The 20,192-nt window shown below is 52.0% G+C and overlaps 11 protein-coding genes and 1 non-coding gene across 12 annotated transcripts; 9 read left to right on the top strand and 3 right to left on the bottom strand.

Moving 5' to 3' along the window:
- The first annotated feature begins 116 nt into the window (after nucleotides 1-116).
- Nucleotides 117-1,037, top strand: BJY04DRAFT_178237 (uncharacterized protein). Its single transcript, XM_073709711.1, has 2 exons — nucleotides 117-448; nucleotides 668-1,037. The coding sequence occupies exons 1-2, from the start codon at nucleotides 191-193 to the stop codon at nucleotides 752-754; spliced, it is 345 nt and encodes a 114-aa protein (XP_073576547.1). The 5' UTR covers nucleotides 117-190; the 3' UTR covers nucleotides 755-1,037.
- Nucleotides 1,038-1,153: 116 nt separating this feature from the next.
- BJY04DRAFT_76856 (NADP-dependent oxidoreductase) lies at nucleotides 1,154-2,349 on the bottom strand. The gene has a single exon (XM_073721034.1). The coding sequence runs from the start codon at nucleotides 2,271-2,273 to the stop codon at nucleotides 1,272-1,274; it is 1,002 nt and encodes a 333-aa protein (XP_073576546.1). The 5' UTR covers nucleotides 2,274-2,349; the 3' UTR covers nucleotides 1,154-1,271.
- Nucleotides 2,350-2,866: 517 nt separating this feature from the next.
- Nucleotides 2,867-3,375, top strand: BJY04DRAFT_178233 (CTP synthase; the record flags this gene model as incomplete). Its single annotated transcript, XM_073709710.1, has 2 exons — nucleotides 2,867-3,240; nucleotides 3,298-3,375. Coding segments are annotated over exons 1-2 (193 nt in total), but the record flags the coding sequence as incomplete, so codon positions are not given.
- On the top strand, nucleotides 2,867-5,536 carry BJY04DRAFT_178232 (class I glutamine amidotransferase-like protein; the record flags this gene model as incomplete). The annotated part of the gene is made up of 6 exons (XM_073709709.1): nucleotides 2,867-3,240; nucleotides 3,353-3,605; nucleotides 3,652-3,715; nucleotides 3,762-3,779; nucleotides 3,829-4,502; nucleotides 4,551-5,536. Coding segments are annotated over exons 2-6 (1,433 nt in total), but the record flags the coding sequence as incomplete, so codon positions are not given.
- Nucleotides 5,537-5,626: 90 nt separating this feature from the next.
- On the top strand, nucleotides 5,627-8,112 carry BJY04DRAFT_178223 (MFS transporter). Its single transcript, XM_073709708.1, has 4 exons — nucleotides 5,627-6,646; nucleotides 6,697-7,116; nucleotides 7,165-7,314; nucleotides 7,378-8,112. The coding sequence occupies exons 1-4, from the start codon at nucleotides 6,085-6,087 to the stop codon at nucleotides 7,872-7,874; spliced, it is 1,629 nt and encodes a 542-aa protein (XP_073576543.1). The 5' UTR covers nucleotides 5,627-6,084; the 3' UTR covers nucleotides 7,875-8,112.
- Nucleotides 8,113-8,458: 346 nt separating this feature from the next.
- Nucleotides 8,459-10,388, top strand: BJY04DRAFT_213484 (cation:proton antiporter; the record flags this gene model as incomplete). Its single annotated transcript, XM_073714902.1, has 7 exons — nucleotides 8,459-8,495; nucleotides 8,553-8,759; nucleotides 8,814-8,939; nucleotides 8,988-9,038; nucleotides 9,087-9,207; nucleotides 9,299-9,833; nucleotides 9,912-10,388. 7 exons carry the CDS (start codon nucleotides 8,459-8,461, stop codon nucleotides 10,386-10,388), a joined length of 1,554 nt encoding a protein of 517 aa, XP_073576542.1.
- Nucleotides 10,389-10,571: 183 nt separating this feature from the next.
- BJY04DRAFT_178221 (TauD/TfdA family dioxygenase) lies at nucleotides 10,572-12,071 on the bottom strand. Its single transcript, XM_073709707.1, has 3 exons — nucleotides 11,919-12,071; nucleotides 11,287-11,866; nucleotides 10,572-11,212 (listed from the first exon to the last, which is right to left on the bottom strand). The coding sequence occupies exons 1-3, from the start codon at nucleotides 12,013-12,015 to the stop codon at nucleotides 10,783-10,785; spliced, it is 1,107 nt and encodes a 368-aa protein (XP_073576541.1). The 5' UTR covers nucleotides 12,016-12,071; the 3' UTR covers nucleotides 10,572-10,782.
- Nucleotides 12,072-12,704: 633 nt separating this feature from the next.
- BJY04DRAFT_204873 (uncharacterized protein) lies at nucleotides 12,705-13,825 on the top strand (the record flags this gene model as incomplete). The annotated part of the gene is made up of 2 exons (XM_073713542.1): nucleotides 12,705-13,056; nucleotides 13,146-13,825. The coding sequence occupies 2 exons, from the start codon at nucleotides 12,705-12,707 to the stop codon at nucleotides 13,823-13,825; spliced, it is 1,032 nt and encodes a 343-aa protein (XP_073576540.1).
- Nucleotides 13,826-14,525: 700 nt separating this feature from the next.
- BJY04DRAFT_228493 (major facilitator superfamily domain-containing protein) lies at nucleotides 14,526-16,181 on the top strand (the record flags this gene model as incomplete). Its single annotated transcript, XM_073718855.1, has 4 exons — nucleotides 14,526-14,635; nucleotides 14,682-15,171; nucleotides 15,221-15,945; nucleotides 16,064-16,181. 4 exons carry the CDS (start codon nucleotides 14,526-14,528, stop codon nucleotides 16,179-16,181), a joined length of 1,443 nt encoding a protein of 480 aa, XP_073576539.1.
- Nucleotides 16,182-16,345: 164 nt separating this feature from the next.
- On the bottom strand, nucleotides 16,346-17,842 carry BJY04DRAFT_213480 (uncharacterized protein; the record flags this gene model as incomplete). The annotated part of the gene is made up of 3 exons (XM_073714901.1): nucleotides 16,346-17,004; nucleotides 17,143-17,229; nucleotides 17,332-17,842. 3 exons carry the CDS (start codon nucleotides 17,840-17,842, stop codon nucleotides 16,346-16,348), a joined length of 1,257 nt encoding a protein of 418 aa, XP_073576538.1.
- A 761-nt stretch (nucleotides 17,843-18,603) lies between these two features.
- Nucleotides 18,604-19,242, top strand: BJY04DRAFT_213479 (nuclear transport factor 2 family protein; the record flags this gene model as incomplete). Its single annotated transcript, XM_073714900.1, has 2 exons — nucleotides 18,604-19,152; nucleotides 19,204-19,242. 2 exons carry the CDS (start codon nucleotides 18,604-18,606, stop codon nucleotides 19,240-19,242), a joined length of 588 nt encoding a protein of 195 aa, XP_073576537.1.
- A 296-nt stretch (nucleotides 19,243-19,538) lies between these two features.
- Nucleotides 19,539-19,610, top strand: BJY04DRAFT_t11. Its single transcript has one exon. It is a non-coding gene; the product is annotated as a tRNA-Arg (tRNA).
- The last annotated feature ends 582 nt before the right edge of the window (nucleotides 19,611-20,192 follow it).

The raw sequence follows: 20,192 nt of genomic DNA, 5'->3' as shown, positions 1-20,192 counted from the left end.
CAATAAATGTATAATTATGATATTAGACAAATAAACTTTCCCTCGCCACATGACATCACGACCTTACCTGGTATATAAACCCCCGCAACCACACCCCAGCACTCCCCCCCACAAACATCCAAACAAACAAACACTCCAGCCATCATTATCAACTCAATCAAACCATCATTAAAGCAAGAAAACACCCAAAATGTACAACCTAATCTCCCAATCCTTCAAACCAACCCCCGCAATCCGCCGCATCCTCCCAATCTCCTCCTACCACCCCTCCCGCACCCTCAACAACAACAAACCCCAAGTCCACTCGACCTCAAAAGTCGACGACTTCGCTGTGAACTCGGCTTTCCCTGATGACTCGGGCACTGAGCCAACCATGACGCAGAAAAGGACCAGTATCCATGCCACGAGGGACTGGGAGGAGACCAGCGCGACGCAGAGCGAGGCTGATGTATGCCCCCCTCCCACATTCTACCTTTATTCCATTTCTCTCAAGAATGAAAACGGGGATTGTAATGCACTGCACTCTTGTTTGTGGCTAGGGGCTGGTCAGTTAACCTTGGAACGGTCGCTGGGGGTGGTTGGGGTTAACACGGATTATCTGCTATCTGCTCAAGGAAGGAAAGACACTGAACCGATGCTGATACTGATACTAATATTTGGGGCTTAGGTCAAAGCGGATCGGGATGAGGCGAGGAAGGGAGGGAGTGTGGATGAGGTGTTGGGGCCTAAGGAGCCGGAGATGGATGAGATGTAGTTCTTCTGAGATTGAGTTTTAAGCTACCTTTCTGGTTGGCAGCTGGGTGGGGATGGATGTATCCTGAGGTTATATAGTGTAGGCCTTGATGGGGTTCATGGTATGCTCTTGCGGTGGTGCTGATGTTGCCTGCTGGGTTATTTGGAATGTAAAAACATGATATGGCATTTAAGGTAGGTGAGGTATTAGTGTTGGGTTCTTTTCTTTTGTTCTGTTTTTGATTATTCTTGGCTCAAAAGTAAATAGTATCAGGAAAAGAAATGAGAGATGTGGTCTGTTTTGAGATTGGGGTTTCGCTTCCTTCATGTTCATTATCAGGTCTATTAGTTTCAAGCTAGTATATCGGACTGAGTGATAGGAATCTAGGCAATTGTTTATAGTTTGAAAACTCGAAGAGAAGTATATTATATAAATAGATGGGATTGTACGTACTAGTCGTAAATTACAAGTCTAAAGCTAAAGCAAAGCAGATAATTGAGCTGACTGTCACATTAGTGTCATTGGAAAAGATGACAGACTATTTGGGAACATTCAAGGTCAAGTCGAAGATAACCTTCCCCCGAGCATGGCCACTCTCCAGCCGAGCATATCCATGCTCAAACTGCTCCAGCGACCAGATGCTGTCCACAACGGGCCAGACCTTGCCCGCCTCAATCAACTTAGTGACCTCCTCCAAGTCCGTTCCATTAGGCGTCATGATAAAGTACTTATCAGTGACGTTTGGAAGTTCCAACCCCTCCGGCTTCCTTTGAATTGGCGGCTGAACAATCCCAATGATAGTCCCGTTATCCTTGAGCGTCCACCACGCATCCTCAAGCGACTTCCCTCCAATACAATCAATAACAAGATCGACCTTGTTCTTCTCCTCACTCCCCCAAGCCTTGAAGTCAACCGTATGGTAATCCAGAACCTCGGCAGCACCAAGACCCTTCAGATACTCCGTGTTCTTTGGCCCAGCAGTCCCGATAACCTCCGCACCGAGTAGCTTTCCAATCTGGACAAGCCAGACACCGGCACCGCCCGCCGCAGCGGTAACAAGAATCCTCTTGCCCTTCCACGCACTGCTCCCGAACTCGCCGATCTCAGCATGCGTGAAGAACGCCTGCCAGGCTGTCTCGGCAGAGAGCGGCGTCGCGGCGCTTTCAGCCCAGGAGAGGTTCTTTGCTCTTAGTGCGAGTTCATCAGTGGTCGCTATCGTGTAGTCGCGCGCACATCCAGGACGCCAGTAGTTTGTGCGGGCGTAGACCTCTGACCCCGGTTGGAAGGGCGAGTCAGATGGGGCGGAGACGACTACGCCGGCGACATCGTCACAGGTGATGATTTCTTTGCCGGGGATGTTAACGAACTTGGCCCAGTTGAGTTCTCCGGCGCAGGGGGAGGCGGCGTGCACGCGGATTAGGTGCTCGTTCTTGGAGGCGTCGGGGGTGGGGACTTCGCGCTGGACGAGGGTGATCTTGTGCGAGTTGGGGTCGGCTTGGAGGAGAGCGCGGATGGAGGTTGGGAGTGGTTGAGTGGACATTTTGGATTGATTCAAAGTTTTTTAGACCGAACGGATGTTTAGATTTGAGTGTTTATTAAAGACTTGCTTGTAAATCTGTTGGGTAGTTGCGTTGTACGGTTGTTGTTGTGTTGATAAATATCGCAAAGAGCTGCGTTCACGCCGAATATATAGCTCGAGTACATGATGGTTTCTGCACGGCTCTGACGGTAGGCCCGGGTCGAATGATGGATATTGAAGATGTTGAGGGTATTGACGGCCGGGCTTTGACCACGCCAAGAACGCTGCAGCTAGATGCTGAATAGCCTATAACCCACGAACACGAGCGACGGGATGCGACTAAACGAGGCCAGGCTTTGACATTCTAAGCATCGCTCCGGGAAATTACTCCGGCTTGACAAAACATCACTCATCATGGTGTTCTGCTATGCGGGGATTGGGATTGCTCTCTAGAGAGTTGGTAGCCGAGATGTGAACTCATAGCCGAGAGGCATAGGGTCAGCTCGCATCAAAGTACGTCAGCATCTGGGTCTAATAAGTTGTAAATCGCTCATCTCTGGGTGAGCAAGCTAGTGAGTCTTTCATTACTCCGTAAAGTAACTATGGAGTGCTAGCTTATGATTGAGGCGATCGGGTACTCTGTATGCTGTGGGGTAGTTCTGCCTCAGGCAGTAAGCTGCCTAAAACAGGCACCCCACGTCGAAAATTCTGCCCAGATTTTTCCAAGCGGTGAGGGAATTTTGGTTATCGGCAGCCCGTATCGATTTTTTTTGAGCTTTTACTACCTCCCTGGTATTCGCCAGGAAGGCCGCCATTGATCCTCCTATTCGTCAAGATGAAGTATGTCCTTGTTTCCGGTGGTGTCATTTCCGGCGTCGGAAAGGGTATCATCGCCAGTTCCTGCGGTTTGCTCCTGAAGACTGCTGGTTTGTCCGTCTCGAGTATCAAGATCGATCCTTACTTGAACCCGGATGCCGGTCTTATGAACGTGAGTCATACCTTACCTATCTTACCCATTGCAAATGTTTCTGGCTGACTCCTGTAGCCCTTGGAGTTTGTCCCCCGCCACCATCCCTCCCACATAATCTGACGTATCAAAGGCACGGAGAATGCTTCGTCTTGGACGACGGAGGTGAAGCCGATCTGGACTTGGGAAACTACGAACGGTATCTGGGTGTCACCCTCGGCCGGGATAACAACATCACAACCGGAAAGATTTACCAACATGTGATTGAGAAGGAGCGTCGGGGCGACTACCTTGGGAAGACCGGTACGTTTGGTTGAGTGGACTGTGTGGACATGACTGATTGTTCAGTGCAAATCGTCCCCCACCTCACCAACGAGATTCAGAACGTGAGTTTCGTCTGTCTGTTGCATACATGGGTATTAACCTGGATAGTGGGTTGAACGAGTTGCTCGTGTTCCTATCGATGAGTCTGGCAGGGAGCCTGACGTCTGTATCAGTATGTTTCCCGTACTTTCGCAACGTGCTTTACTAACAATTTCTAGTTGAGTTGGGTGGAACTGGTAAGCTGGGCCAGACTATTGCATGTCTTCGCCGCTAATACACCTCTAGTCGGAGATATCGAGAGTGCGCCGTTCGTCGAGGCTATGAGCCAACTACAACGACGCGTCGGCAAGGCCAACTTCCTTCAGATTCACGTCAGCTACGTGCCCTTGATTGGCTCGGAGCAAAAGACCAAGCCTACTCAGCGGGCTATCAGCGATGTTCGCAGTGGTGGTCTTCGACCTGATCTGATTGCCTGTCGTTGCGAGACTCCTTTGGAGGAGGGCACCATCCGTAAGATCGCCAACACTTGCCAGGTTGAGCGTGATCAGGTCGTCGGCGTTCACAACGTGTCGACCACATATCAAGTCCCCATCCTCCTCGAAACACAAGGGTTCCTTAACACGGTCAAGGAGCTTCTCGAAATCAACACAATACACGTCGAGCCCAAGTACGTGGAGCAGGGCAAGATCATGTGGCAGAAATGGCACGGTCTTGCCATGAGCCAGGACCACGTTTTCGACACAGTCTCTATTGTCCTGGTTGGAAAGTACACAAGCCTGCACGATTCCTATTTAAGTACGACAAAGGCGCTAGAACATGCTGCCATGCACTGTCAGAAGAAGTTGAACCTGGTCTGGGTTGAGTCGTCCCATCTAGAAGAGGAGCACCAGTCAGTCAACCCTGCCGAGTACTACAAGGCCTGGCACTCCGTCTCAACGGCGGACGGAATCCTCGTGCCGGTATGTTCCTCTATCAGTTCATTATATTTCCGCTCTAACATTGAAAAGGGTGGCTTCGGTCAGCGCGGTACCGAGGGTATGGTCAAGTGTGCGGAGTGGGCTCGTACAAAGAACGTTCCTTTCCTCGGAATCTGCTTGGGTCTGCAGGTAGCTGTCATCGAATATGCCCGCAACGTCTGCGGGATGACCAACGCCGACAGCACCGAGTTCAACGAGGAAACCGAACAGCCTGCCATCGTCTACATGCCCGAAATCGACAAGACCAAGATGGGAGGTACAATGCGATTGGGCAAGCGACCCACCCTGTTCCAAGAGGGTACAGAGTGGTCAAAGTTTCGCCAACTATACGGCGCCGACAAGAAGGAGATCTGGGAACGTCACCGTCATCGATACGAAGTGAACCCGGATCTTGTGGATGAGCTTGAGAAGGCCGGCCTCTCCTTCATTGGACGAGACGAATCCGGTAAGCGCATGGAAGTCATTGAGATCAAGGACCACCGCTGGTATGTCGGTGTCCAATTCCATCCGGAATACCTGAGCCGTGTCATTACACCCAGCAAGAGTTTCCTGGGTTTCTTTGCCGCAGCTGCAGGCTGCCTCGAGGAGATCACCGAGACTTTCCAGGGTGCTCATGACCTCAGTCATCTTGAGGTCCGGCCCAAGGCGACTGAGTAGGTCACTAATAGAATAATATCTTGCTGTCATAGACCGTCTCTTTTGAAATGCAAAATAACGAATAACTTGGATAGAATTGATTACGAATAAAAGAAGATTATTATCGGGTTGATGCTCCCTCGCCTATCTTAGAATGGATTGTATGTTCATCGAGTACACTCAACCCCTCAAAACATTGCCGTACATTTATATCCATACGTAGATTTGAATGAATAAGCCTTTTCTTATCTCGACCTGTTAATTCAAAGCCTATTCTAGGCTCTGGATAGTGTTCTCGGCCGTATAATGCGGACAATGGGATGCAGCCAAAGCCTACGTCGGCACGAAAGCCGGCCTGGAGTCCAGTTCGGCCTGCCAACCGATACGACCGGAACATCAACTTCATAATCAGGTCATCTTGGCTGCTTATTAGAAGGTGGTTGACAAACAGATGATGTATCAACGTGACTCACGGTTCTCCAATTCGGGGGAGCTCGCGGAGTGGGGAATTCTCCAATTTTCTTATCGAGTTTTTTTCAGCTCCTCTTTTGGGGGCGAGATACAGCCACGGAGTTCTAATGATCCTTTGACGAACAATGCAATGAGGAGCATCAAACATAGCTTGGTTATGATCTATGATATGACTGAGCCATCTCCATATCGTGTATGTACATGCTTTCTCTACAGTCTACTATCCATTATCCGACAAGCACACATCATGAATCCACAACACGACGCATCACCACGATCTGCAATTCTCCAAATTTCGGCAAAGATGCCGGAAAACTAGAAGCTGGGTCACAGACCTCTCTCTTATAAAGCACACGCCTTCCCCAAACATGCCTCAACACCCAAAATCTAGACCTCTCTCACACCCGCACCGAGCTCGAGGACTCATATTTGACAACCGGTGGAAAACCCGTCCATAATGGCCACCATTTCGAGCGCTTCGAGCTCCACGCAAATCGACACCACCCCACCGACTCCCCTCCCATACGAGTCTGAAAAGAAGCTCGACGCCGCGTCACAAGAAATCGAGTATCTCTACCTCGAACTCGACACGCCTTTGCCAACACCATGGATTACCGCACCACCAGGCCCAGGCCAATCACCGGCCCCGGAAGCACCCAATCTCGACAAATATATCTCGCCCTTTCTGTGGCCGAAATGGCGCAAGTCGATGATGACTTGGATTTCGTGCGTCGTTACTATGCTTGCGGGGTACTCGGCTGGTGAGATCACGCCCGCGTCTGGGCCGTTGACGGAGGACTGGGATATCAGTGCTGTGGTGTACAACTTGGGGATTACGATCTTCTGTATTGGGTTTGCGCTGGCGCCGATGGTGCTGGCGCCGTTCTCAGAGATCAATGGGCGCAGGCCGATTTTCGTGGCGAGTGGTGTGCTGTTTGTTGCGTGTATTGTGGCTTGTGGGGGGACGAGGTTGTTTGGGGGGTTTCTTGTTGCGAGGTTCTTCCAGGGCGTGGGCGGATGTATGTGACAATCTCGTCTTTTGATCGGATATTTACTGACTGGATTGCAGCAACATTTTCGACTATGGTTGGTGGTGTGATCAGCGACATTTACCACGCAGAGGACCGCAACACGCCTATGGCTCTTTTTGCTGGAGCAGCTCTGTTCGGTACTGGACTGGCGCCGTTGCTATCGAGCGTCATCGTGCAGCATACCTCCTGGCGCTGGATTTACTGGTCCCATGCTATAGTATCAGGAGTGTTTGTTCTCATTATCTTCTTCTTCTTTAAAGAGACTCGTGGCAGCGTCTTACTGAGTCGAAAGGCTCACGCGCTGAACAAATACTACGAGCAGCTCGAGAACGCCGGGCACTACGGCGTTCTTATCGGAGACAATTCTCATCTCCGCCGGATACGGTGGAAAGTCAAGGCTGATGAGCAGAGGAAATCTCTACTCCAGATGATCAGCATCTCACTGTACCGTCCTTTCCGTATGCCCCCTCTCACTCATTGTACGTGAATGACACTAACGAGATCAGACATGCTCATCACCGAACCCGTCGTCTTCTTCTTCTCCCTCTGGGTCTCCTTCAGCTGGGCTGTGCTGTACCTCCAATTCGGCTCCATCCCGCTCGTCTTCCGCACAAACCACGGCTTCAATCTCGAGCAAACCGGTGCCGTATTCACCTGTATGTCCTATGTCCCCACCAACCTCCACTTCAATCAGAATCCCAACCACTAATCCCCCATAGCAATGTGCACCGGCGCCATCATCATAACCATAATAAGCATCTACCAAGAAAAGCTCGCCACACGCTTCAACCTCCTCCCGCGCACCCCCGAAGCACGCCTCTACTTCGTCTGCATCGAGTCAATCCTCATGCCCATCGGCCTCTTCTGGTTCGGCTGGACCTCCTCGCCCACAACGCACTGGATCAGCCCGACGATCGCAATTGCGTTCGCGACAATGGGGATCTTCTCCGTGTACCTTGCCGTGTTTAACTACCTGGCGGACACGTATCATCGGTATGCGAGCAGTGCGATTGCGGCGCAGAGCTGCTGCAGGAATCTGCTTGGTGGCGTGTTTCCGCTGGTGACGAACGCGATGTTCAATAATCTGGGCTTTCCGGAGGCGTCGAGTCTGCTGGGCGCTATTGGGGCGGCGTTGTGTCTTGTGCCGTGGGTGTTGGCGGTTTATGGCGGGAGGATTCGCGGGAAGAGTCGGTTGGCTATGGAGTTGGCGAAGTAGGTTGGTAGTTATAATCGAGTTATATTCTGGGGGATGGGGTACCTTGTGACTATATTATATTATATCTCGCATGATTGATGATGGGTTGGGTTGGATTCGCAGGTAGGGTTGGAGTACTATGGTACGGCACACAAATTATGGTATTAAATTTTAGTCGATAAATTCTTCTACGCCCATCCACAGCTACAGGAATAGGTATCCTGCCACGCCTCTACTCCGTAAGGTGTATACTCACAGACCAAATAAGGTTGCGGGCCACGCATGGATGTTACACAAGGATTAAGCCCCACACCACTAACTATCTACTAATTCAAGAACACCAGCATTGATTAACTCTTGGAATTTTACTATGGTAGTCCGGTAAAGTTACTGCTAGACTAAAGAGTAGCCAGGCAAGCGTGGATTTCTGCACACTCCAATTGACCACAAAGGGCTGCTGTAGCTGCTGTTCCAGGCCTGTCACTAACCAACCTTACCTTCTATACCACGTCATACAAACCTTAAATGTCGCATTCAAAGTTCTCGAATCCAATAACTCTGCATTACCTATTTTTACGTCTTCAGCATACTTCATCTCTTCTGCCATGGCGGGCGGTTTTCTTCCTTACCACGAGCCAGGAAGTACGTCGAATCCCTACCCTCTGACAACATTCAAGTCCGTTCCTAACCAAGCCACAGTCGTCGAGATCCTAATCATCATCTCATTCTTCTTCTTCCTGTCCCTGGCAGAATGGGCCTCTGCAAAGATCATCCGCGCCGGCATTATCGGCCATATAGCCGTGGGAATCATCTACGGGAAACCACTCGCTGATATTCTCGAGATGGACTGGCAGAGAACTTTCCTCTCCCTCGGCTATGTTGGTTTGATTCTCATCATTTTTGAAGGTTCTCAACCGCATACCCATTGTGTGACTGTGGTACTAATGGAATCTTTTCCAGGTGGTCTCAGCGCCCGCCTTGATCTTCTCAAGGCGAATCTGGTGCTTAGTATGCTCGGTGCAGCCACGGGCGTGTGCTTCCCAATTGGTCTTTCTTACTTGCTTCTCTATCTTGGGTTTGGATATGGTGAGGCTGTTGCGTATCGGGATATATGTACAGAAGCTTACTGTCTAGGTGCTGTGGAAACGTTCATCATCGGAGCTGCGCTGTCAGCGACTTCTCTTGGTACGTATGACCTCCCCACACTTTGAGGATCGATGCTTATACCACCAGGAACGACATTCGCGGTGATCTCCTCCGCCTCTAGCACCGTAAATCTCGCGCAGACGCGAGTTGGCGCCGTCCTAGTCAGCGCAGCGGTCATCGACGACGTAGTCGGGCTTGTCATGGCAAGGTTCGCAGGGAGCCCTAATCTACTCCATGCCCGACTTTGGTGGCGCATATAACCCCGGTAGAGACTAAAGATGCTAACCGCCCATCTTCAGCGTCATCAGCAACCTCAACCAACTCCAAGGAAACTCCAACATAAACCTCGGCTGGCTCATCGGCCGCCCCATCGTCGCCTCAGTCGCAATGGCCCTGATAACCCCGCTAGCAACAAAATACCTCTTCGCGCCCCTCTTCCGCTGTTTTATTGAACACCACTTCGCCCGCTTCGACCACATCTCCAACATCATCCTGATGATCCTCTCCCTCTCGGCATTCATCACCATCGCCGCATACACCGGTACATCCGTCCTCTTTGGCGCTTTCTTAGCCGGTACATTCCTCACATACCTACCCAGCAAGCACCCCGACGGGCCCTTTGTGGTTATGAGCCGCGAGGAAGGAGAGAGGGATAAGCATAAGAGCCCGACCTTCGTGCATACCTTCGAGCGGTATCTTGTGGATGTGCAAAAATATCTGATGGAGCCGTTGTTTTTCGCGAGCATTGGCTTTGCGATTCCGTTTTTGGATCTGTGGACGGGGAGGGGCGTTTGGAGGGGCGTTGTTTATACGCTGCTGATGGTGGTTGGGAAGGTATGTCTTTGGTTTTGGTTATTATTATTATCTTGGATTTGTGTTTATGCTCCGTGCTCACTGATTGCTTATTGCTAGTTTGTCGTCGGTATCTGGGTCCCCCTATGGGGTTCTTGCTCAGCCCGAATTCGCAGTCGCAAGCATCGACATTGTAAATCTTCTCGTAAGAAGGAGAGTCAAATCGACGACACCGACCAGACCGGCCCGGGCCAGGAAAACGCAGAGACTCGAAATGCAAATAGGACGACAACCTGGCTCTCAGCACTCCTTCTAGGGTCTGCGATGGTAGCGCGCGGCGAAATCGGCCTTCTGATCATCGAAATCGGATATAATGAGACGGCATATGTGACTGAGGACGGCTTTATCACTGGGGTGTGGGCGATCTTGCTGAATACGATTATTGGACCGGCTACTGTGGGGGTTTTGGTGAGGTTTTGTGGGAGAAGGATTGGGGAGGGGGAGTGGGGGTTGCAGGTGGGGCGTCCTGGTGAGGTGGTGTCGGGGCAGGGGCAGGGAGGTGAGGGGATGGGCGTTGGGAGGAGGGCGTCTGTTTGAGACTTGTTAACTTGGATTACTTTGATACTGACTATGGCTAGTTCTAGTCATATACTTTAGTTGTTAAACCACAGAATAAGTATAGAATAAGTTGATAAGAAGTTACTAGGGTTAAGATAGACATGCCTCCCTCCTATAACAGCACGGTCCTCGGCGCCTTGATAATCCATACGGGATATTTCAGCCCTAAGAACGAACCGCTACTTCACAAAAAGCTATAAGAGTACATACTAGACCCTAAAAAGTGACACCTCCACTCCGATGCAGATAGCAAATCATGTATTTCATTAATCATAGCATATCCATATAACATACTCTATACCAACCGTCTAACCACTCAAGTCACCACACCCCCTACGAGCACTTGAGGTAGGTACGCCAAATCTCTAAACCCTCAAGCAGCAACAACCCCCTCCCTCGCCGCCAAGTTACACTGCCGAAACAACCTCACCTCTTCCTCCCCAAACGCCCCAACCACACTATGCAGCACGCCCCGGTTATGGAACAAAACAAGATCCCCCTCCTCCCAATCATGCGCATACACATACTTCGGACTAATCGCCGGCCGCTGCAACTTATACACAATCTCCCGCACCTCCTTCAGATCAGAAATCACACTCCCATCCGCAAGATGGATCTTGCACACCGCCGACGGATGGATCTGCAGCGCCGGTTTCCCAGTAACAGGATTCTTCCACACCATCGGCAGGATCTGGATACTTTCGGGGTCAATAGGCGGGAGGGAGGAAGGCTCGAGCTCTAGGTCCTCGCTGTACAGCCCTAGTCCAGTCGGGAGAGAGCGGGAGGGGGACATCCAGATGTATCTGTCTCACTATCAGTCTCGGCCAACACAACCATATCGGATTCAGTAGATGGAAGAAAGGAAGAAGAAACTCACGGATGCGGCGCATACTCCACCCGACTCCCCAGCGCAAACCTCTTCTCCTCTTCGGACAACAACTCAAACATCCGCTCCCCACTCACAAACGCCGTCGTCCCCAACGGCACCCTCATTGTCTCCCCACTCCCATCATCATACCGCACCGTCTGCGTTCGTCCCTTTGGTACCCTAACCGCCAACAACGTCGTCACATGCGGCGGATGCAGCCCGTAAAGCGCCGCGTCAATATGCCAGCGATAAAACCGCGTGTAATCATAATCTTCCTCCTCGGGAATCGGATCCCGGTGGAACGTCTTATGGTGCGGGTGTCGTAACGTGATATTCTCTAGTCCCTCGTAAGATTCGACAAACCCGTGCCCGATGACCTGGACCTGCGGCTGGTGCGGGATGGTCTTCAGGTCTGGGTGCAGGATGCTGCGCTTTGCGTCGAGGGTTTTGCCGTGCCCGTAGACGGTGGATTGCGGGTCGAAGAGCCGGGTGAGGTTGTATTGCGCGGCGGGGGTGAGCGGGTGTTGGTTTTTGAGGATTAGGACGAGGTGTTTGTGTAGTAGGTTGTGGATTTCGGCGAAGGAGGCGTCTGGCGTTGTTAGTTTTGTCGGACTTTGTGTGGATGGGTGTGTTGGGTGTACCTGTTAAGTTTTCGATGTCGGCGTTTGTGATGACGGCTCCGAAGTCGATGGCGGAGCCTGGTTGGGGGGTGAGGGGTTCTACTGTGAGGGATGGCATTTTGGGTGTGTGGTGCAAACTCGTCTCGGTCACGCTTTTACTGTAGGAGGTGTTGGGGTGGGTTTTATAGTTGTCTTGGTAATGGTGTTCACTGTTCGGAGACGGACTTTTCCGGGGACGGGGGCCGCCGAAGGTTGCTTGTTATCAGGGGGCTCTTATCGGGATACTCTGGGGGCCGGTCCCCGGGTCAGTTTACGTGGTGGTATTGCAAACTCCATGTTCAACTTATCATGAAGTCTATCTCTTACGGCTAAATGCGTTACTCCCGTATATACTCCTGGTATAGTCCTCATCTGTTTAGCACAAAGTCTAACTCTCCTCCCACCAGCAATCCAACGCGGCAATCCTCCGATCTCTCGGATTTAAAGTGGTACACAGTCTCCCAGACTGCAACCTAACCTAATCCAGTCTAGCTCCGCCCCACTGACAGGGATCTTGCGAAGCTTGCGAGAGCCGCATCCCAAAGCGGACTGAACAAGGGGCCCCCATGCTTTTCACACCAACACAACAAATCGGACGCATTCCAGAGCTTCGACCATCTTCGATCCTGACTCACTTGATCAGAGATGACGGCATACATAGTACATGCGCGGGGCCGCGAAACATTATAAAGATGCGGCAGCAGCTCCCTCTTTCCTTCTCATTGTTCGCAATCACTCTCAACCACAATCGCATTTATTCAATCTGAAATGGTATCTTTGAAAACCGTTCGAGCGTCCAACGCTGCTCTTCGGGCAATCCCTAACCTCACTGCCCTCTTCGTTGGTGGAACGAGCGGTATCGGGCAGAGCACGCTGCGCCAATTAGCGAAGCACGCGGATAGCCCGACGGCGTATATCGTCGGGCGGAGCCAGACTCGCGCATCGCCATTCCTGTCAGAGTTGCGTGAGATCAGCCCAAAGGGGCAATTCCACTTCATCGAGGCGGATGTCTCGCTCGCGCGGAACGTCGATCAGGCATGTAGGGAGATTCTATCGAGGGAGAAACACCTAAATTTCCTATTCATGACGCCAGGAGGGATCTCACTGGGTGGTAGGAATGGTGCGTTTTCACCCGATTTCCTCTTCTCCTTCCTCTCCGTACTACAGCCATACCAGACTCGGTCTTGTCTAAACTAACAGCAAGCGCAGAAACAAAAGAAGGCATCGACTACCTCTTCGCCCTCCGCTACTACACCCGCATGCGCTTCATCCAGAACCTCCTCCCACTCCTCGAATCCGAATCTGCCTCTGCCACACCAAGCCGCGTCATCAGCATCTACGGCGGCGGCTTCGAGTTCCCCATCAACACCGCCGACCTCGATCTCAAGCACTCTTTCTCCTTACTCAACGCCTACAAGCATTCTATCACCATGACATCCCTGGCCATGGAGCATCTCTCGCAGATCCACCCCTCTGTCAGTTTCATCCATGCATACCCGGGCCTCGTCGGGACGAATATCTATAGCAATAGCTTTCCCGCGCCGATTGCGGCGGTGTATAATTACGGTCTGTGGCCGCTTCTGTGGCCGTTTTCGGTGGGGTTGGAGGAGTGTGGCGAGCGGCATTTGTTTCATCTTAGTTCGGCGAGGTATCCGGCGAAACGGCAGGGAAGTGGGAGTGGGAGTGGGAGGGCGGGGGTGCCGATTGGGGAGGGGGAGGAGGTGGCGAGGGGGATCACGGGGGAGGTTGGCGCGGGGGCGTACTTGGTGAATTGGAAAGGGGATGTTAGGACGAGTGCAAAGATTCTGGGGCAGTATCGCGAGCAAGGTCTTGCGGGGGAGGTTTGGAGGCATACGGAGGGGTTGTTGGAGGAGGCTGTTCGGCGGTAATCTGCTGCTTGATTGATGTATAATAGTGCAGTCCGGTGTATGAGGAATATATTAGTTTCATTGAATGGCAATGAGGCCCGCTGTCGATGAGGAAAAGCAACCATACAGTAGTCTAGATTTCCACAAGCTCTTCTCTCTTCATGACACAAACCACCTGCAGAACACTGGATAGGCCGTATCGAGCCGGGGCGGTGTTAGGGCAAGACTAGCAAGACTTGAATTGATTATAGTCCGGATTTATTCCCCAGCGGAAAAGGTATGAAGGACTAATTTATGGACTTCTCTTAGTCCACTACCTTTTGAATTGATATGCACGAGGAGCCATGGCGCAATACGTCTGTCGAGAATTCGTGGAGCGATGGCATAATCGGGGTCTACTCCAACACAGTAGTAGTGACCTTGAGGCTGATGAACGACATCTAGCATTTGCTACATTCATCTAACCTTCAAAGTACAGCTGCAATTGATCAGTGCTAAGGCGATGCCATTACAGTAGCGATAAGGGAAAATCACTACTCGAAAATGTATTCAAGCTGGATCTACTTCGATCCGGTTTGCCCAAGGTATAGGTGAACTACTCCAACCTCAGATCACCCAAACAGCGCTAGGCATTGCGACATACCCAAAGCTAAAAGACGAGAATATTATTTAATTGATCATCTTCCCTCTTACAACTTTCTCAATCAGTCAACCGCATAGCATGGCAGAAAAATCCGAGTTGGGGCTTCCTAGCGCCGTGCAGGCGATAGACGAAAATGATGCAGACAGCACGAGACTCAGAAGGAGACTGCTATGGAAGCTCGACACCAGGTACGTCAGTTGCATAAGATACCCTACAAGCCTAAACTATGAGTAGGGTCCTTCCACCGCTGGCGATCCTATACCTCGCTAACTTCGTCGACCGCTCCAACGTCGGAAATGCAAAGATCTTAGGGCTTGAGGAGGACCTGAGCCTTACAAACTCGCAATATGCCAACGCCCTGGCCATCTTTTTCGTCTTCTACGTCGTCTCAGAACTCCCGTCGAACCTGGTGATCAAACGAATGACGCCCAAGTTCTGGCTTCCTTTTCTCGTCTTTGTCACCGGGATTGTTGTCATGTGCATTGGCTTCGTCAAGACATACCCTCAGTTTGTCGTCGTCCGCGCCCTACTCGGGACGTTCGAAGGGGGTCTATACCCAGGCTCCCTGTTGTTCCTCTCGACAATGTACACCAGAGAAGAACTAGCGCTGCGGGTCGGTATCTTCTACTCCAGCGCCTCGCTATCCGGCGCCTTTGGTGGCCTCCTCGCTCGAGGCCTGTCTGCCATCCCTGCAACCTCCACAATCCACGGAAGCTGGCGATGGGTAGTTATATCCACTCCCCATCTCCCCCTATCCACTCTAACAGCTCCAGATCTTCATAATCGAAGGGATAATAACCTGCCTCCTCGCCCTGGCCGCCTACCCCCTCCTCCCCAACTCCCTCGCAACAGCCCCCTTCCTCACCCCCGAAGAGCGCACCCTCGCCCTAACCCGCCTCAACACCTCGCACCAACCCCCATCCAACACCAACACCGAGAACGAACCCTTCCGCTGGTCCGAAGTCCGCCGCGGCCTCCTTTCCCTCCAGCTCCTCCTCACAGGAACCAGCTACCTCTCCATCTGCATCGCCCTCTTCTCATTCAGCCTCTTCCTCCCCTCCATCATCCAATCCCTCGGCTACAGCGCCAACACCGCACAGCTCCTCTCCGTGCCCCCCTACGCGGTAGCATCTCTCCTCTCCATCCTCGTCTCCCTCCTCTCAGACCGTCTCCAGCTCCGCGGAGTCCTCATCTTATTCTCCCTCCCGCTCGCGATAGTCGGATACGCGCTGATCGCGCGCGTGGAGAGCTCCGTCACGAAGTACGGGCTGACATTCCTCATGAGCGCCGGGATCTACGGCTCGGTCCCGCCGTTGCTGGTGTGGGTGTTGAATAATTCCGCGGGGCATTATAAGAGGGCCGCTGCGGGGGCAGGCCAGGTTTGCTTGGCGAATTGCGGGGGCATTGTCGCGGCGTTTTTGTATCGGGATGTCGAGAGGCCGCGGTTTAGGAGGAGTCATGGGGTCGTGCTCGGGGTGCTTTGTTATGCTTGGGTTGCGTGAGTTTTTCCATTTTCTGTTTTTGCTTGCGCTTTCTTGTTTGATTCCCTTTCTTGTTTGGTTTCTGGGTAGGATGTGAGCGTGAGAGTGAGGCTGAGGCTGATTGGTGCGGTATAGGGTTTTGCTTAATGTTCTGCATGTATGGAAGATCAATCGGGATAAGGCGAGGGGGGAGTATAATCGGTTTATTGGGTATGGAGATGATCGGGAGCCCGGGTTTAGGTTGGTGTTGTGATGGGTAGTATGGTGGGAGGTGGGTGTACTCGATTTATTGGAGAAAAGTAGAGTGAGTGGTTGATAGAGATTGCTATCCAAGCAGGGGCAGATGTGGTCTGAAGGAAGTGAATTTATTCAAAGACAATCTACGCTATCAAACCGGTCTTTTCTTGAAATCGTATCTCATCGTCTAACGGAAAACTCCCTCGTAACAACCACCCCCTTATCCCCTCCTACAATCCGTCTCTGACTCTCCCTCGACCCTTCCCTTGTATCTCCACCACCATCTTCACCCTCACCCTCACCCTCACCCTCTCGATCCCCATCTATCCCCCGTCCTCTCCCTCTCCCATTTCTCTCCTTGTTTCTCCCCCTCCCCCTCTCCACACTCTCCAACCCAAACCCCTGCCCATCCCCACCACGACTGAAACTCCCAACCCTAACCTCCGCCTCACTCCCAACCCCAACACCCCCCCAATTCCGAAAATACTCTCCCGTCCCCTCCCTGTAGTTGTACTTATACATCATCCCACCCACCGTCCCACTCCCACTCCGATCCCCACCTCCTCCTCGTTCTCCAGCACCAGCACCAACACCCTTCTTAGCAACAAACAGCCTCAAACTCGGCAGGCAAGACGTCACAATTGCCGCCGAGTTCTCCAGCATACTGTACACCTGGAACTTGATCGGGTCGACGTTTCCGCCGGTGGGGTTGGCGATGATCAACCGTAGGATGGCGAAGAGGATGGGGATTAGCGGGAGGGAGAAGAGGAGTGAGAGGAGGAGTTTTTTGCGTGGGGGGATGCGCAGGTGTTGGAGGAGGGGGAAGGGGATGAGCATTACTATAGAATCAAATATCGAAGTTAGTGGTAGTTACTTATGTTGGGTGTATTTTTGGGAGAGGTGTTAGTTAGGGTTTGGTCTGACTCAAGGTTGAGGAGGAGGGAGGGAAAAGTGAGAAAGAGAAGAGAAAGACAGACTTAGCAAATCCCCCGCGATATCAGTCCCGACTGTAAACCGGAAGACGAGATTCGAGTAGTAGACGTCTCGTTCGGAACTGCATTTGCCTGTTTGTTGCCATGCCATGGTTAGTATCATTGCATCGTATTAACCTCTCTGCCCTCCCTCTCGTTATAATATCAACTCAGCTCTAGTAAGAGATAACATACCCAACGTAAAGAAATTCCCCAACGGATCACACGCAAAACACTGCAACACCACCAACGTCACCCAACTCCCCGCCGTAACGCCCACCATCGCAACCCAAAACACCCTAACCGGCGACCGAACCGACTCAAACAGCCGGTAGAAGAAAAACAGCAGCGAGAACTTCACCGCCCACAGGGTGCCCCAGATCAGGAAGTCGACGGCAAACTGCAGCCGCAAGAACACCGATGCGCGGGCCATGAAATCGCTGTCGAGCTCGCCGGTTTCAGGGTCGATGATGTATGAGGTGTACTGGTACTGTACTTCGTACATGGGCGGAATGGCGAGCTGGTAGACGATGCCGCTGGCGATGTGCGTGCACAGCGCGAGGAAGATGAAGTGGTCGTTGAGGAAGAATTTGCGGGCGTGGGTGTATTGCACGCGGGTGCGGAGGGCGACGAGGATGGTGGAGAGGGCGACGCCGAGCCACATGAGGGCGCTCATGCCGCCTTGCGAGATGTATTCGGTGGACATTTCGGGTTGGATGTCTTTGGCTTGTTATTTCATTTCATGTCTTGATTTCTCGACCGACAGTCAGGCCGGGCCTGCAGGGAGGTAGAAGTCCGAGGGGATTTAGAGCGGCATCTGGGGCGTGAAGAATTATATGAATGGGGAGGGTGATGGTGTGTTGCATCAACCTGCATGACTCTTGGACTTTGAAGAATGGGTAGGGGCGGAATCTTAAGTGTCTACTGCCCCATACGACATAGCGTGCAGAAGTACATATTTCGAGAAAGATCCCAGCCTGTCATGTCTTCTGGCTAAATACGACTCCCGGCTTGTTCAGCGCCAGTGGCGCCAATCCCTCCGCACGGGAGCCTTGATTCGGCCATGCCGCCACCAAGCCTAAACCAAATGCATCGAAACGGCCCCCAAGATAGACGGCAGAGACCGTGCCGGCGGGAGTGCCGGGTGACCACTGACAGTATTGGCTGGCGCAGGGGCTAGTGAACCCTGTAAGCGCTAATGCTTGTTGCGGTGTAGCGGCACTATCTTGCATTGATATGACAGGGGGGTTGGAGAACGTGCCCGCCGGTCGGTTTCAGGATTGATTGGAACACTGGATGGCTTAATCTCGGCTCCAGCTAGACCATGGAGGTACCTAGTACTCCGTACCTGCCGCTAAGTTCACTTGTCGCGGAGAGCTATAAAACCGACCTCGTTCCGGCCCCCATGTCTTTCCTGGGGAAGCTTTGATCTATCGATTTAGTACAGTTCTTGATCTGTCATTCACGATGCAGTACCTGAACCTCTTCTCGCTGTTCAGCAGCCTCACTCTCGCCCTGGCTCAAAACACCACATCAACATCACCACCAAACACAACCCCAACAGTCCTCCCCTTCCCCTCCCTCCCGACTCTCTTCCCACCCCCCTCAACCCTCTCCCCCGCCGACCTCATCGCAACCGAATCCATCCGCCAAACCCTCGCCCTGTACCCCCTCGCCATCGACGGGAAGAACTTCGCCGCCCTCTCGCAGATCTTCACACCAGACATCATCGCAAACTACTCCGCGCCTCTCGGCATCTTATCCCCGCTGTCCAATATCCAAGAAGTCCTCTCCACAAGTCTTGCCTGCGTAACAACGCAGCATAGTTTCGGGACGCAGGTGATTGATATCCTCAACGAGGATGAGGCAGTCAGCGTGACATATTACCAGGCGGCGCATTTTGGGACGGCAGAGGGCTTGACGAATCAGGTTGCGACGGCGTACGGGCAGTATCAGGATTTTTGGATCAGGGTTGAGGGTGGGTGGAGGGTGAGGGGGAGGAATTTGGTTTATATGGTTGGTTTTATCTTTCCTTTCCTTTCCTTGAGAGTATGCTGACAGGAGTAGAGTGAGGTGGTTGGGAATATGGAGGTGTTTTTGTGCTGATGGGGGAGGAGAGGTATGGCTGGCTTATATATAACTAGGGCATTGAGGATGGTGGATTCGAAGGTGTATACCGACACTCTTGGTGTACTTGTACTTGTAGATAATTACACGCTGCACGCTGGGCCTGTCTCAGTCTTGCTGGCAATGTAAATAGACCAGGCTTGGCCGTGGAAGCCTGTGTCTTTTGTTTTCGCTTGCATCTCTACCATCGGTGCTCGGAGGACAGTCACATCGCGACAAGCTTTGGGGCTCCATTAAGATTATATAACAGAAAACAGAAGCAAACTCCAAGAACTGGCCTGCTGGCCCAATGGCAAGGCGCTTGACTACGAATCAAGAGATTGCAGGTTCGATCCCTGCGTAGGTCATTCTTTTTTTTTTTTTTCTCTCTTTTCCCCCCTCTTTCATTCTGTCTGAAGTCACGGCCCAAGAGATCGATGCGACGCAAATAACTTGGACTTGTGGACCTGTAAGACGTATCTAAGGAGGTAACCAATGCAGACTCTGTGGTTTAGCGGACTCTCACTCCAGGCTCAGTCTCTCCGTCCCAACAAAAAAGCAGCGTATTCATGGTCCGCGGAACTTGTATTCTGATTTGGAATGTTAGGGTTTTCAGGAACCCTACAGAACCATGGGTATTTCTACCATGATTACCCATGAGAATGTGCTCGTCCTGGATCTGGGTCTTTCTTGCATCGCCCTTGTTTGGTCCTGCGTGGAAATAAATTCGATGTCTGGAAATTGCCACTTCCCCTTAGGTGGAGCTGGGTGATCCTCGCAGACCTAGAGGCTCGGGATATATTATAAGAAAGAGAACAGTTGAGAGAGGACTAGCCTGTTTGCCTGGCCACACACACCACTTTATATCCCCAAGTCATGTACGTTACCGTCTGGATCAGACACCGGCTGCAAGCATGCTAAACTCAAACGCGTTTCCCAACGGCTTCAAT

Source organism: Aspergillus karnatakaensis (genome assembly GCF_047715665.1).
Source record: "Aspergillus karnatakaensis strain CBS 102800 unplaced genomic scaffold BJY04scaffold_3, whole genome shotgun sequence".
In the NCBI taxonomy this organism is placed as follows: domain Eukaryota; kingdom Fungi; phylum Ascomycota; class Eurotiomycetes; order Eurotiales; family Aspergillaceae; genus Aspergillus; species Aspergillus karnatakaensis.
Note: the sequence above shows the minus strand (reverse complement) of the source record. Positions and strands in the feature narration are given on the sequence as shown.